The sequence below is a fragment of the Papio anubis genome, chromosome 19 (genome assembly GCF_008728515.1).
Source record: "Papio anubis isolate 15944 chromosome 19, Panubis1.0, whole genome shotgun sequence".
Classification (NCBI taxonomy): domain Eukaryota; kingdom Metazoa; phylum Chordata; class Mammalia; order Primates; family Cercopithecidae; genus Papio; species Papio anubis.
The window spans coordinates 7,194,092-7,209,598 of NC_044994.1; the positions used below are offsets into that span (position 1 = coordinate 7,194,092).

At 38.1% G+C, this 15,507-nt stretch overlaps 1 protein-coding gene across 9 annotated transcripts in view; it reads left to right on the forward strand.

Moving 5' to 3' along the window:
- The window catches only part of L3MBTL4 (L3MBTL histone methyl-lysine binding protein 4), a 450,027-nt gene that overhangs the window by 313,086 nt on the left and 121,434 nt on the right, over positions 1 to 15,507 (forward strand). For 7 of the 9 annotated variants that reach the window (XM_021929961.2, XM_031658719.1, XM_031658714.1 and 4 more), the window contains 2 exons: positions 1,435 to 1,608; positions 14,925 to 14,995. In XM_021929961.2, the coding sequence (XP_021785653.2) occupies positions 1,435 to 1,608; positions 14,925 to 14,995 (245 nt within the window). The remainder of the gene's footprint in view (positions 1 to 1,434; positions 1,609 to 14,924; positions 14,996 to 15,507) is intronic. The other 2 variants (XR_004180024.1, XR_004180023.1) reach the window with 1 other exon arrangement.

Sequence of the window (15,507 nt, forward strand, 5' to 3'; positions counted from 1 at the left end):
TCTTTTTGGTACATGTGTCTTAACTTCTTCACTGAATTCATATTCTCTAAAGTACCTAGCAGGTAGCAGATGCTTATGGATTGTCGATTCAATACCTGAATAGATTAATAAACCAATAGATCAATACCAATTATTACAAATTACAGAACATGCATGTAAAGGCGCCCTTCTCTCTGTAGCAAAGGTTGCTGATACAGGTATAGTTCATGCTGGGCCAGGCTGATACCATCTTAGCCATCCTGTCCCCAGTTCCAGAGTCCATTCTAGATATTGGTACTAAAGTCCTTTTGGGGTTAGAATGCATATGACCTTCCCAAGAAGATCCAATCTATTTTTATTATCTTTGCTGGACTCATGATAAAGTTGTGGACCAGAACTTGTGCTCAAAAAAGAATCAACTGCCTCGATATTGATGCATTTGACCATGTGCTCCTCTAGGTGTAGCCGATGATAACACTGTGATGGCAATAACAGCTACCATTTCATGATGTGTGTGTGTGTGTGGCATGTGTTTGTGATTTCTCAGGGTCCCAACAACCCTTATGAGTTGGATCTCCTTTTCTCATTTCACTGGAGAGAATCTCTGAAGCTCTGGCAGGAAGTACCTCCCCCAGGGTAATGTACAAGTGACCTGTCTTGGGTGTGTCTTCCCTGGTGTAGCTGCCTCAGTTCTAGCAGCGGCAGAGGTTTGGGGCCTCTTTGGAGACAGGGACGTGGGCATGGGGATCTAACGGAGACAGCCCATCAGCCTGCAGAAGGAACCAGGTCATTGGCCCTGGCAGATCCTTCTGCTCATAGCCTGCTGTTGGGCTCTGATAACATCCAGGACTCAGGACTCAGCCTTGACTTGTGAGGGGAGATAACAGACTCAGCAGACCTGGGCTTGGGCCTCTCCTCTCTCACCTACAAGGTGTCCTTTCACACCCCAGCACAAAACTTCCCAGCAAAGCTCCAGAGGATTAAGCAGAACTGCAGATAGAGTATTTCTGCATACATGAATATTAAGAAACGAAAACACAGTATTCTCTGATATCAGCAAATATACTCAGTTACACATAATCTTTTCTGATACAGTCAAACCAGGGAATACATATTAAGGATACAAACTGAGTTAAGTGTTATGTGAGTTTTGCATTGTTCCATTGGAAATACATCTGTATCCTATTCTTAGATTTTTAAGTTTCTAAAATTGTAAATGCCGTATGTGCTGATGAATCTATCTATAATTCTTTGTTGACCAGTGTCTATGGTTCTAGAACCTGAGATTTTCTGAAAAGGCAATACGAAAACAAACTGTTATTTGCGTGTGCTCAGGGAAAGAAGAATGTTTCTATGCAATTGTTAAATATTAGATGTAAGTCTGCTCTAATGACAATGGACCCCTGATTTATCACTATATACTGATGACTATGCTCTCATTTTTATACAAACCAGTGCTTTTGGCTGCCCGTATTCAGACATGAACTTGAAAAAGGAGGCAACACTTCATGATCGTTTGAGAGAACAAACACAGGCAAATTTGGAATCAGACTCTTCACATTTGAAATCAAAAAACCTCTGTAGTTTGAACTTCAATGGAAAACATGAAAAGGTGAACAGTCAACCCAGGTAAGAAACTTCTTGAAAATGTGAACCAGAAAGTAAACCATGTAGAATAGTAAAAGAACAATTTTGTTAATAGTAATAGTTTCTATTTATTTCTTCAAAAGAATTATTTTTATTTCTGGATATGTTCACTGGGCTGATAAAATTCATCTAAGCCTTGATCTTCATTTAAAAAATATTTTCTTTTGCTTCATCCTTAAATATTTGAATTTACCTTTTTCTAAATGTACATATTGTATATAAGCAGTAGAAAGTATATCTCATTTGTACCATTCCAAAAGATTTCCTTTATCTTAAAAAGTCTTTATTGTTTTGAATTGTTTCATAGATATTACCTCTTTTGGCACATGGACAAGTATCGGTATCTTCTTAGTCATATCAAGATTTCCTCTCTTATCTGTTACTTGTCTTTGTCATCTTTAATACAAATGTACCTCAGATATGATTTCTTCTTACACAGAATAGTTTCCATTTTGGTTTATTGACAACACATCTTCCCTTTGTTCCTAAATGTAAACTTGTGATTTTAAATATCAGTTTTCATTTTTTGTGTATATATAACTATATCCTAAGGAGCTGCAAGTACAGCCCTATGTGATTTTTTTAACCTAAATGAGTAAAACAATCTAAATAACATCTTTTCTCCAAAAAGCTCCATTCTCTATGCTGGGAATTATAAATACAGAAAAGTCTAACACTAAGTAAATAACAAGACCAGACAGAGACTGAGCCAAGAAAGCCTAGACAGAGAGATGAGAAATGGGCATTTTCCTGACCCTGCTGCTGGCAAAAGCCAATCATGTTCAAGATGTTGAGCACCCTAGACCCTGACTGTGCAAGATTTGAAGGGACGACTGCTTTTCCTAAACCTCAGAGCCTTGCTCTTTGCATTCAGCAGGTATAAAACAAAGACACACAGGCCTCTCTGTGGGTGCAGAGTTTCCACTGAAATCACTGCCAGCTGATTTGCACCTCCATCCCAGGTGGGGAGGTGCTCCTTCTCTTCCAAGGGGGCACCAGTTTATTTGGAGAATTTGGCTCATAGGGCACACTTTTCACATGGGTTTTACATCCTGGACTGTGGATATTCTTTTTATTCATACACATGTTATTTTAGAGAATTTGGGTGACATTTCATTTTTTGTTAAATTTTGAATATTTTGATTTGATCTCTGTGCACATGATTGTAGATTAGTGCTTCTCTCTATTGCATGATTTATTTCGTATGGATACACACACTTCTCTATTTTTATAACTGTATCTTGCATTTTTATTATTTGTTATACATCTACTCCTCTTGTTGAAACTTCACAGGGTCTCGTTGTTCTTTACTGCTGTTTCACACCCACACTGTTTACAACTTTATGTAGTTGAGAGCTTGAATGTCTTTCCATTTCCTGATTGGGAGAGAATTTTTTCTTTTTTAAGTGTTTTCCAAGGAACAGTGTTTATTTATTCCAGAATCATAGAGACCAGTACATTCATTCGCCCTTAATCTTTTTGCTATAATCTGTTGTATTTTTTTCAAATAAAAACCTAGTCAGTTTCTCTTGTAAATATTTTAGACATTCATATGTCTGTTGGCTGTATGAATGTCTTCTTTTGAGAAATGTCTGTTCATATCCTTTGCCCACTTTTTGATGGGGTTGTTTGTTTTTTTCTTGTAAATTTGTTTGAGTTCTTTGTAGGTTCTGGATATGCTCATCATCACTGGCCATCAGAGAAATGCAAATCAAAACCACAATGAGATACCATCTCACACCAGTTAGAATGGCGATCATTAAAAAGTCAGGAAACAACAGGTGCTGGAGAGGATGTGGAGAAATAGGAACACTTTTACACTGTTGGTGGGATTGTAAACTAGTTCAACCATTATGGAAAACAGTATGGCGATTCCTCAAGGATCTAGAACTAGATGTACCATATGACCCAGCCATCCCATTACTGGGTATATACCCAAAGGATTATAAATTATGTCGCTATAAAGACACATGCACACGTATGTTTATTGCAGCACTATTCACAATAGCAAAGACTTGGAATCAACCCAAATGTCCATCAGTGACAGACTGGATGAAGAAAATGTGGCACATATACACCATGGAATACTATGCAGCCATAAAAAGGGATGAGTTTGTGTCCTTTGTAGGGACATGGATGCAGCTGGAAACCATCATTCTTAGCAAACTATCACAAGAACAGAAAACCAAACACCGCATGTTCTCACTCATAGGTGGGAACTGAACAACGAGATCACTTGGACTCAGGAAGGGGAACATCACACACCGGGGCCTATCATGGGGAGGGGGGAGGGGGGAGGGATTGCATTGGGAGTTATACCTGATGTAAATGACGAGTTGATGGGTGCAGCACACCAACATGGCACAAGTATACATATGTAACAAACCTGCATGTTATGCACATGTACCCTACAACTTAAAGTATAATAATAATAAATAAATTTAAAAATAAAATAAAATAAAAAATAAAATAAAATTTAAATTAAAAAAAATATTTTAGACATTCATCCTCAATGTCAAAAATCACAGAAACGAAACAGATCTTTGAACTGCCTTAAAAAAAAAGATTGCTCTCAGAGGTTAGCTAAGTTTTTCCCTCTAGCAAACACAGATATGTTGCCTCCCCTATCTTGAACTCCTCTTAGGAGTTTAGCCTTTTTAACAATTAGCCATAAACTAATTGTTATGTGCCTTACCATTTATGAAGGGGCTTTACACTGAAATATATCAGATAGGAATAATTACTACAGATAGAAAGAAGGAGTTGAGAATGTTAGTTGATAATCAAGCAGACAAATCACAGACTGTCCTGTTCTACCAAATCCTATGTCACCTGTAATTAGCTGTGGGGGCAGGAGGTGTATGATACACATCATGAATCCTCAAGCCTATTTTTGCTTTTACATCTCAAGACCAAAGCCATCCTTGCATTCCAATATCTGTCCACTTTTTTTCCTAACCAATCATCCTAATAATGTTTGGATAAATCGTATTAGCAGTCATTCCCCTTTTGAGTTTACCCTCATCTCCATCACATCCTGTTCATAATCTTAAATTCCAGGTCGAGGGGAAAAAAAGAACAAAGGAATCAACAAGGAATGATATGTAGGTTAGTTATGCACAGATAAAACATATTTTAACTCTCTCCACAGCTTACTTGTAGTACTTTCCCAAGACTGCCTTATCTTGGCTCTTGAAATCACCAGCTATCAGATACAGGTGATGGAGAATATTTAAATTCTATCTCTCCTCTTCCGCATGTTGAGAAGAAATAACTTTTACTTGGCTCCTGTCCAAAAATAGGGGTGGGGGGTTAAATTGGTGAAAATCAGAGCTGTAATTTCCACTGGCCTCCAGTCAAGCCATCCGCCATTGAGCTCTGGACAGGCCTTCTGTAACTTTTTATACAAGCAACATTTGTCACATTAGAATATCCAGAGTTCCAGCCTGGGCAATATCATGAAACCCCATCTCTGCGAAAAATACAACAACAACAAAATAGCTGGGTGTGGTGGCATGTGCCTGTAGTTCCAGCTACTCAGGGGGCTGAGGTGGGAGGATCACTTGACCCTGGGAAGCAGAGGCTGCAGTGAGCTAAGATCACACCATTGCATTCTAGCTTAGGTGACAGAGTGAGACCCTGTCAAAAAACAAACAAAAAAAACAGAAAGAGATATGTGTGTGTGTGTATATATATATAAAAAATATATATACACATATATTTATATATATCCAGACTTCTTGTAATTCAAGTGAAAAATATAAAATTAACTTTGATAAACTTCCAAATTCAGTTAGATATTACCCAACAATTTAGATAATTTTTTTCTTTTCCTTAACTGCAACCCAATTTTTTGATTATTTTTAAAAAATATGTTTGCTCTTATATTAATCTTTGTATCAAGGTTATAGTTAGTAAATATATGGCTCCATTGCATGATTTAGTGGCAGAAATAGTCTATTTATGTTCACATTTTTTAGTAGAGTCATGTTTTAATTTTGAGAGATTTATGTATATACTGCTAGAGGTTTGCAAGAGTTATCTCTATAACAGTAAGATATAGATGTTATATTAACTGTAAAGAGTCATACTCACAATATCACAGTAAGTCACCGTTACTGAAAACCTGTATATATTCCTTTTTTATTTGTGCTAATAGAGTGAGTAGTATTATATTAATGGTGCATTAAATGGAGGTGAGTAGCTTACCCTTGAGTTTCTTTCATTCGGGTATATATAGTAGAGGAGAAAATACCTTAATTCATTTAACCATTTATAGTTTGCACATACATAACCTTTGGAGCTTCCCATAATTTTGTAATTTAGGCAAAGCAGACATTATTCTCGTCATAATATTGCCATTTATAGATGAGGAAATAGTAAGCTGGTAAGCTTATCTGGGACTGAAACATAGGTCTTCTGATTAAATACAACATATTAACAGTAAATTAATAATCATATCACCAGAAATATCAATGATAATAAGTATCTACTCTTAATAGCACATACTTACTTGGGGCTGTGAAGTGGTACACTAAACAATTTATGTACATCATAGTATTAATTTTATTTCATCCTCCCAACAAGCCTATATGTGGTAAGTTTTCTTATTCAGATTTTGTAACATGGGCACCTAGAAGTTCAGAGAGGTTAGGCAGTGTCTGAGGTCATACAGATGATAAGTAGAAAAAAATCCCACGTGCAATTCAACTACATTAGACTAGTGAAAGAATGACAGCTTAAGGCTTTGAAAAAGCCCAGCTCGGTTCATATTTAGTCTACTTTCTACTGATGTCTAGGATTCTCAAAGTCACCTTGTGATGCATCTATTTCTTATTTTGTGAAAATAGAAGCTGCACGTTCTGCACATATACTCCAGAACTTAAAGCATAATAATAATAATAAAAAGAAAATAGAACTACTGAAGGGAAGAATCTTACCATGTTTTCCCCAAACTGATGTTTCTTATTTATACTATATATAATACAAAATGTCCATCTTGAGCACATTTTATTATGATATACTAAAGGCTTCTACCTGCCCGCAATAAGAGAATAAAATGAATCGTTAAAACATTTTCATCATAAAGAAAATTACTTTGGAATGCACCTCCCCTCAACTCCCCATATTGCCTATTAGCTGGTTTCCCCAGGCCTGAGGGGGACATTTTTTCCAGGCATTTTTTTACCTTCCTAAGTGTTCTTTAATAACTTCCTTTGCCTCCCAGAAGCATTGTTTAATATATTCTAATTCACACAATTAATAGCACCACCATTTGTTAAAATACCTGTCATATTCTATCATTGCTATTAAGAAAATCTAAGAAAATGCCTAACAAAGCTCACTTTGTTTTTCCCGATGCCGGCCATATTATAAATTTCATGCACTTTTTGAAGGCTAATATTGGTAATGAAAATGCCTGGGAAAAGTTGTGGTAATCAGAAAAGATGGCATGTAGTGGAATAGTTCCTTAATGATCTTGATGATGAACTGCACTGCCATGAGCCAGCTAGTTTATTTCCACTAGGCAAATTAGCTGCAACATAAGTACCTTCTATGATGCCCACCCTCAGAATTATAACAATGTTAGTTGGTTGTCCCACACATTCACCTTCCAAGTGAGTAAATAGGTTCTTTAATCCACCAGACTCTCTCGCTTCTTACCTTCACTTTCTCACTCTTCACTCTCACTTTCTCTCAATTCTCTGCTTTGGGAGGTGGAGTCTACTTAGTGGCCCCACTCACTCCCCATCATCGCCTGCAGTATCGTTTTCATTCCTGCACTTGTGCCTTTTGTTTCCTTTCTTGGTACCTCATTTACTCCTGCCTGTATCTCCTCCCTTTCCCACGGCTCACTTTTCTCTTGGAGTTCTGTGGCAGTTCCAACCTGTAAGAGCTTCTTGAAGTTGGAGGTTGTGTTTTATGTGTCTCTCTATTTCTAACACTTAGTGTCATACCTGACACATACTAGGCACTCAACAATTTAAATGGATTTTGAGCAACCTACTAGGTGCCAAGGATGGTGGCTGGCCCTGAGAGGCTGAGTCTCTAAGAGCCAGTCCCATCCTTGCTCTCAGCATTCCTCTGTCCTTGAGGTCCACACCACACACCAGCAGCTTGTTTGTGTGTCCGCATGTACCTTTTTAATACTTTGTTTTGTGTATGCCGTATCTTCTCAAAAAGACTATAGGCTGCTAAAGAGAAGAACCAATTTACCCTTTTGCTTTTCCTTCTTTATGGTTCACATTTTAGGTCTTTAGCGTACCGAAGTTGATTGATTTCATTATATACATTTGTTTTTCTCTTAGAGTCTCAATTCCTTCACCTGTAAAATGGTCATAAATGTGAGGCTGACATAAGATTTTGAATATAGGAATATAGATGTAGGTAGATAGAGACATTGCTATAGGTATAGATATATGAATGGGCTTGGCACAGAGAAGAGACTATTGAAATTATAGTTCCATATCTTTTCTCCATTTTTATGAAAACCATTGATTTTAAAGTCTTGCAGTTGGGACCAGTTCTAGCGGTGTGTGTATCACACATCTCAACACCAACCATAGGAATTTAGACCTTTATTTATTTGGTCTAAGATAATACTCAGTGTCTATAACTAAATTAAGCCCCTTAATCAAGAAAGAGTGATCAAAACACCATTACAAGCCAGAGTTCTTCTTGCCCTATAGGGGGTTTTGGCTGGACAGGCAACCCCAAGGCCTTTCAGAGAAGCCCCCTCCAGTTCCCCACCTCCAATCAGACTCTGAGGAACCACTAGCCAGGCGTGATAACCTAGGAGCTCTGCAGTGGGAAAGGAGGACTCAAGAAATTAATTCAACTGCTGCAACGTGGAGACAAGGACACCAATGCCAAAGAATTTTGCTATTTCATCAGCACTGTTGATGGTGGCCCCTTTGAGCCCTCTGACTCCCAGCTCATTGCTCTCCTCACTGTTCCATACCACCACCTGCCCCAGAATTAAGATGCAGTCAGAATGGAATTCGGTTTTGGTCTATAGTTAGCTGACTAACACTTACCTTGTTGAATTCAGCACCGTGACCATAGCCAGTTCCTGAAATTAGACATATTCATTCATTCAAATTTATCTGTTGAATAAATATTTAGAAAATACTGTTCCAAACTCTAGTAATAGAGCAGGGAACAAAATAGACAAAAATTCTTGTTCTTATCAAGCTTTTCCTTGGTGATAAGAAAATCACCCAAACAAGTAAGTGGCAGGACAAGGATCTGAACTTAGGTGGGATGATTCCTGTCTGTGCAGACTTGGCAGTGGGCATGCTGATTCGCTCATGGCATTAATATTCATTCACTCCACAAATATGTGTGGAGCTGCTGCTGTTGCCAAGTGGTGTGTTAGGTAAAACAGTTCCATCTTTGCATGGAGCCGATTTTCAGGTAGGGGAGATGGAAGAGGAAGAAAGAAAGCAAACCATAAATGAAGAGAAAATCACAGATGGTTGACAGGTGCCGTAGGGAAGTAACGTGCAGTTGAAAGGGTGATACTCAAAATGATTTCAGTAATCACCTATCATAAAGGGCCCAGCCACTAAGGGAAAAAAGGTTCTGTTGAATATTGTGCATATTGAAAATGAAATGAGTTGTGCCCAGATCAGCTCAGGAGCATGGCGAGGGTCTGGGATGAGATGGAAGGGCCCAGCCCTTGCCAGGCTCCACCTGCCTCACTTTGTGGGTGCCTCACTAAAGTCTCTAGAGTCTTATATTTCTTAAATGAATGTACAGTTATGCTGAAACATTATGAAATAACCCATGGATGCCTTGCCATGTCTTCAAAATATTTTTCCAAGCTGATTCTCATAAAGAATTGTAAAATTTATTCTAAATCTCTGAATTTCTGGAATCCTGCCTTGGCTCAGGCTCTCAGTGACTAAATGCCACAGAACAGTGTGTCCTACAATGTCCACAGTTCCTTGCATAGAGGAAATATTAGTGTTTCCACACCCCAGAAAAATAAAACCTTGCTGCTTGAGCACCAGCGAGCATTTTATCATCTATATACTTAACCTGGCTTTAAAATAATTATTTCTCACTCATTGTAAAGAGTAAAGGTGGGACTTTAACATGATCTTTTTTCTCATTATCACAGCAGTACTTATGGGAAAAGAGACAGTTGAGTAGAAAGAAAAAAATAAAAATTAAAAACATTAATAATATCCACACCTTTTTCTACCAAGCAGTATAACATATAGATGTTTGGAAAAATATAAGAAAATGTCCACCTTAATAATTCCAGTAATGTAGAAGTTTTAAGAAATTAAGAATTTCTCATTCTCCACTCCTAACTCTGATGCTGCATGCTTAGGTCACTAGGGTTAACAGATTGCCACCTGCTCTCTGTATCCTTTCGATGTTCATGTATGCACATGTGTATGTATCTACATCTGCATGTATTAGTCCATTTCCATATTGTTATAAAAAACTGCCTGAGACTGGATACTTTATAAAGGAAAGAGGTTTAATTGACTCACAGTTCAGCATGGCTAGAGAGGCCTCAGGAAACTTACAATCATGGTGGAAGGTGAAGGGGAAGCAAGGCACCTTCTTCACAGAGTGGCAGGAAGAAGAATAACACAGGAGGAACTACCAAACACTAATAAGACCATCAGATCTTATGAGTACTCACTACCATGAAGAACAGCATGGGGAAACTGCCCCCATGGTTTAGATATTACCTGCACCTGGTCTCTCCCTTGACACATGGGGATTATAAGGATTATGATTCAAGATGAGATTTGGATGGGAACGCAAAGCCTAACCATATCAACGTATATTCACTCTTTTAAAATAATTTATATTAACATTTTGTTAATCTGCAATGTGTTTTATTTCATTTAACAATATGTCATGGGTAAATTGTCATATCAACACAAACAGACTCAATGCGTTAGTTTTAACAACTGCATTGTATTCCATAGTGTAGGCATACCGTAACTCATTCAACCATTCCCTTAAGGACCATGGTTTCCAGTATTTCTCCTCTTGTAAATAATGCTGCAGTAAACATTTTCATATGAATATTATGGATCTTATTATTTGCTGATGCTTTTTACTGCTATATTTTAGAAGGGGTTCATTACTTTTTATTTACAAACTAAACATATCGTATGAATCCTTAGATTGATAGAATCTCACAGGTCCTTGGTCCATTTTGCCTGACTGAGAATAAATAAATTCGCATATTCAAACTTATACACATGCATGGGAACATGGAGAGCTTGTGCAGGCCCCATAATTTGTCCCAGCTCCATGTCTTAACTCATTGCACACCACACCCCATCGCTAATTCTCCTTACCCCCACTCGCCCTACTTCTGCAGTGGCCCTCTCTGTGTTTCCTACGATAAAATTTGTTTTGAGGCCAAGTTCAAACTCATCTCCTGAAGGCTTTTTCTACTATCTTCCACCTTGTATGCAGAAAATGTCCTCCTGTTGTATGATCCAATAGCACATCATCTGTCTCTCTGATGTAGCCCTTTCTCAGTCTGCTTTGTGCAGAATCTGCCCTTGCACAAGTCTACAACCCCTAATAAGTCATGAGTCTTTTGGTGGCAGAAATCATCTCGGCAGAATGCAACAGCTGCAGGCAGGAAAATCTCAGAGAAATGTTGATTGAGTTTGGAGAATTTGCCTAAAAATAGAAGAGTCAGAGCCCAGTGTCTGCCTTTTAAGCCTTAAGTTATAACTAAACACAGTTATTGTGGCAGTTTGGGGAGCAGCTTCCCAGATAAGACAATCGCATGCTGTGTGTGTGTTTTTGAACTTATGGACCTTTTTAAAATATTTTTAACTTCTAGAACAGGGGTCAGTGAGCTTTTTTTTTTCTAAAGAGCCAGATGGTAAATATTTTAGGTGTGGCCAGCTATAAAGGTCTCTGCTACAACTACTCAGTTCAGCCCTCGTAGTGAAAGCAGCCCTAGACAGTAAGTAGAGAAGTGAGCGTGGCTGTGTTCTAGTGAAACTTTGTTTACAAAAAAAAGCAATGGGCAGGATTTGACTTATGGGGCATGGTTTACTAACTCTTGTTCTAGAAGGTGTCTAGGTACAGTTAGACTAACCTGAATTAAGTTCAAATCCTAGTTCTTCTACTTATTATGTGACTTTGAGCAAGCTTCTTAACCTGTCTTTTTGAACACATAAATAGAGGATTAATATTTCCTCCTTCATGTTAGGCATCTGTTTCAGGGCCTACCACTTAATGAGCACAGTATTGTCTTGTTAAGAGGAATGGAAGCCTAGTAATAGGGTAAGAGAAGATGCAGGCCCTTTCTTCCAACCGGAAGTAGAAAATCCTAAGGAAAGAGCACGTTGAAAAACAATGGATAGCAAAGACTCTTGGGTAACAGTGACAGCTTTTGCCTTTAGGTCATATGCACCTCTTTATGTAATAAATCAGGTATAAACAGATACACAGGTCTCTTGACACTTGCAACAGCAACAGCAATGCTATTAATAAAATACATTGAAGATTGTTTAGGATGCCCGGAGCTATTATGACTATATAAAAGCTATGGGCCAGGCTTCAGGAGGAATAATTGGTGCAACAGTAGTACATCCCTGGAGATTTAGACAGAGATTGAGACTATTTTAGCCAAAACATAAATGAAATATTAATCTTTGGCTCATGACCGGCCTACTCATTTTCAGACACATCTACTGTCTATATGCAGTGGATTCTTTTGAGATGCAGACTCCTCTGTGACTTTTCCCACTGCCCACAAGATGAAGTCCACATCCTCGTGAGAACCCATGCAAGGCCCTCCATGGCTGCTTTCAGCTTGTTCTGTCAAGCTACCTTTCGTTGCATGGTGCTTCAGCCAAATAAGTCGATTAGCTTATTCGGGTTCTCAGAACACTTCCCCATCCCATGTTACTTCTGCTCGTTCTGTTCCACCCTAATTCTCAAGACCTTTAGAAACCCATCAGTTACCCCCATCTTCATTCTCTAAGACCCCACTGGCCCAGCAACAGTCAAGTCTCTGCCTGTGACTTCCCTTTATCCATGCCTTCCATAAATAACCAGTAAACTGTACGTTATTGGAAGGTGATGTGTAAAGCAGGAGGAAACCTGGGTTTGGAGTCCAAAGACTTGAGATTGGACTTCATTTTGGCTCCATTAAGACCTGATTTGGGCTCCATTATCGACCTACTTTGTGCCCAAGATGGGGCAGGTTGTTGAATGTCTCTGAGACCAATCTCTCAATTTATAAAACAAGAATACTATCCCAACCTTGTAGAGTTTTTGTGAGAACGAAATGGGGAATGAAAAGACTAGGAGTCCTTAGTAGGTGCCTACCTCCTGGGAGTTCCCAGGAAATGCTAACTGGATCTGAACTGCTCACAGGGTTTGGCCTGGCGTATCTCCCTACTGATGTGATCATTTGAAAGCAAGACTGTACTGAAATATACCCAGGACCAATTGAAGAACTTCACATTAGAAAAAAGAAAAAAAAAGAAACAACCCAAAAAATTTATTTGATTTATTTTAAAATGTTCTTTAAAATACCCATCAAAGTTTTATATGTGGCAGACTGGCTTCTGTTTTTTAACTTTGTGAGATAGAAGCAAGATCTTGATTAGCATATATTGCAGAAGGGTGCTTTAAGATGGCTTGAAAATCAACCTGAAGATTCATAAAATTTGTAAAATTGAGGGGGAAATACCTAAAGATTTGCCAAAAATCATGTAAGCAGAGCTGAAATTGTTCTTTCCCCTGCCCCAAATTATTCTTTGCAAAGTGGTTGCACTGCACTACTTAGCACACGTGCTGTGCTTCCCAGCATCCTGTTTGACCCGTGCACTCTACCAGACACTCACTGCTTACATTTAAGCCACCTTTCTATAGTTTATATTCTCTCCTACAAGAATGCAAATATCAAAGCATGATATAGGCAAAAAAAGAATGTAAACAAATCCCGATGATACATATGTTGAATATAATTAAAATTATACATATTGAATTGATGAGAATATTACACACATTTTTATGCATGTCCATGATGCATAAGCGTTTTTACACTGGTTTTTAACATACTATTTCACTAGTTGCTCTGAACAACCCAGTGAGGCAAGTACTGTGTCCATTTAACAGATTGGAAGCTAAGATTGAGCATTTAAATATTCACTCTGGATCACAAACCTAGGGGCTGTGTCCTAGGTGTGAACTCAGGTTGTCGCACACTGAATGTGCTGTCTCTGCATTGCCCCCCAGGTGATTAAGTACATATGTTTAGTATGCTCCACAGTAGCCTTGTAGGACCTATTTGGTAAAGTCCAAAGTTGGGACTTCAACAAAAATTTTCTCCGTTTCTTGTCTTTTTGATAAAAAGCCTTGATGAGTAAGAGATATCTAACTGATAGAACCTTTCTGGCATGATATACTTGTGTAAACTTATAAATAAACATAGATACAATTATCTCCAATTCTGTAAGTCATTTAGGTTTCTACGTAGGGTTTTGGTAACTGAATTAGTTTCCTCATCTAACACAGAAATTAAAACAGTACTTCCATGACCATCTCAAATGCTTGTCAGTGAAAATGAAATGAGAGACTTTCTGTTCAAATACAGTAAGAAAATACATGTGCAAAGCAAGATATAAATTTCATTAAAATATATACAAATAAATTACTTGATTACCTCACAAGCTTATCTACCTAAAATTAATTACTGACTAATTAGCAACCCTGGAAAAGTTTTATTGTAGAAACTTCCATATTCATTATAAAGTCTGAGCCTCAAGTTTTAATGAAGTTCCATGATAAAAGAATAACAAAATTAGGCCATAGTACATACCGCAGCATCTTAAAAGTTAATTAATTCCCTGACATTCAGCAATGTAACTAAATTACTTTGTACAGTTGTTTGAGCACAGTGTCTGTAATCTTCTGATTAAAATAATGAGCCCCAAAGTCATCAGTAGCAATTATTATTTACTTACCTACCATCCCATCACCCACCATCCTGCCAACTCCTCCTCAGAATCTGAAGAGATTATTCTCCAGAGAGTTTTTGAAACTTTTTGCTGTAATAGAATGAGGGGGGGAAAGCTTTTTAAACTTCAGGGTTCAAAGTCAGAGTTTCTGAACAGAAGTGTGTTTTTAAAATCTTAAACTTAAAATTCTAACAAGGCTCTGTGCAGCAAAATACCTGCCAATTCACTATTGTTTACCCTGCAGTTTCTATTTAAATTTGTGCTGCTATCATGATTTCTTCCTACCTCACAGGATAATGAATCTAGATTTTATTTCTGTTCTTTGCCCAGACTTGTACAGCAGGCAAAGTGTTTGAAAATCAAAGGAAAAGAAGATATTGACTTGGATAATCTCTTCAGAGGTAAACACAAAAACACTAGCAAAAACACAGAATATACTTTTTGTTGTGCAGAATGTCTTATTTGTTTGACTGTTTGGTTTTAGCATTCCAGCAGGGAATGGTGGAAAAAGCCTAACTAGAGTCAGGAGAGACTTGTGTTCTGGTTCCCACCCTGCGAGTGAGTCCCTTCACTTCACTCCTCAAACGTTCATTTTCTCATGTTAAAAGTTAAAGGGCTGGACTCTATGATCTCTATGGGCCCCACTCACGATAGGAAACGTGTAAAGCTGTAGAAGTTAGAGGTTCAGTGGTTGAATCCCCCTCTGCCATCTGCAGAGGCCATGGAGGGAAACCAGGAGTGTCTCACTGCACTTGTGAAGGTGGGAGACTGTGAGATGTACCTCATTAGTAAGAAAGGCTAGAAGGGTATTAGGCAAAATATTGAACCATCAGAGCTGAGGAATCTGTTGGAGTCCAGGAGGAAGAATTGCATGTGTTCTTTTAGTTACGTTTCTTTCCAGTGAAGGCTCGAT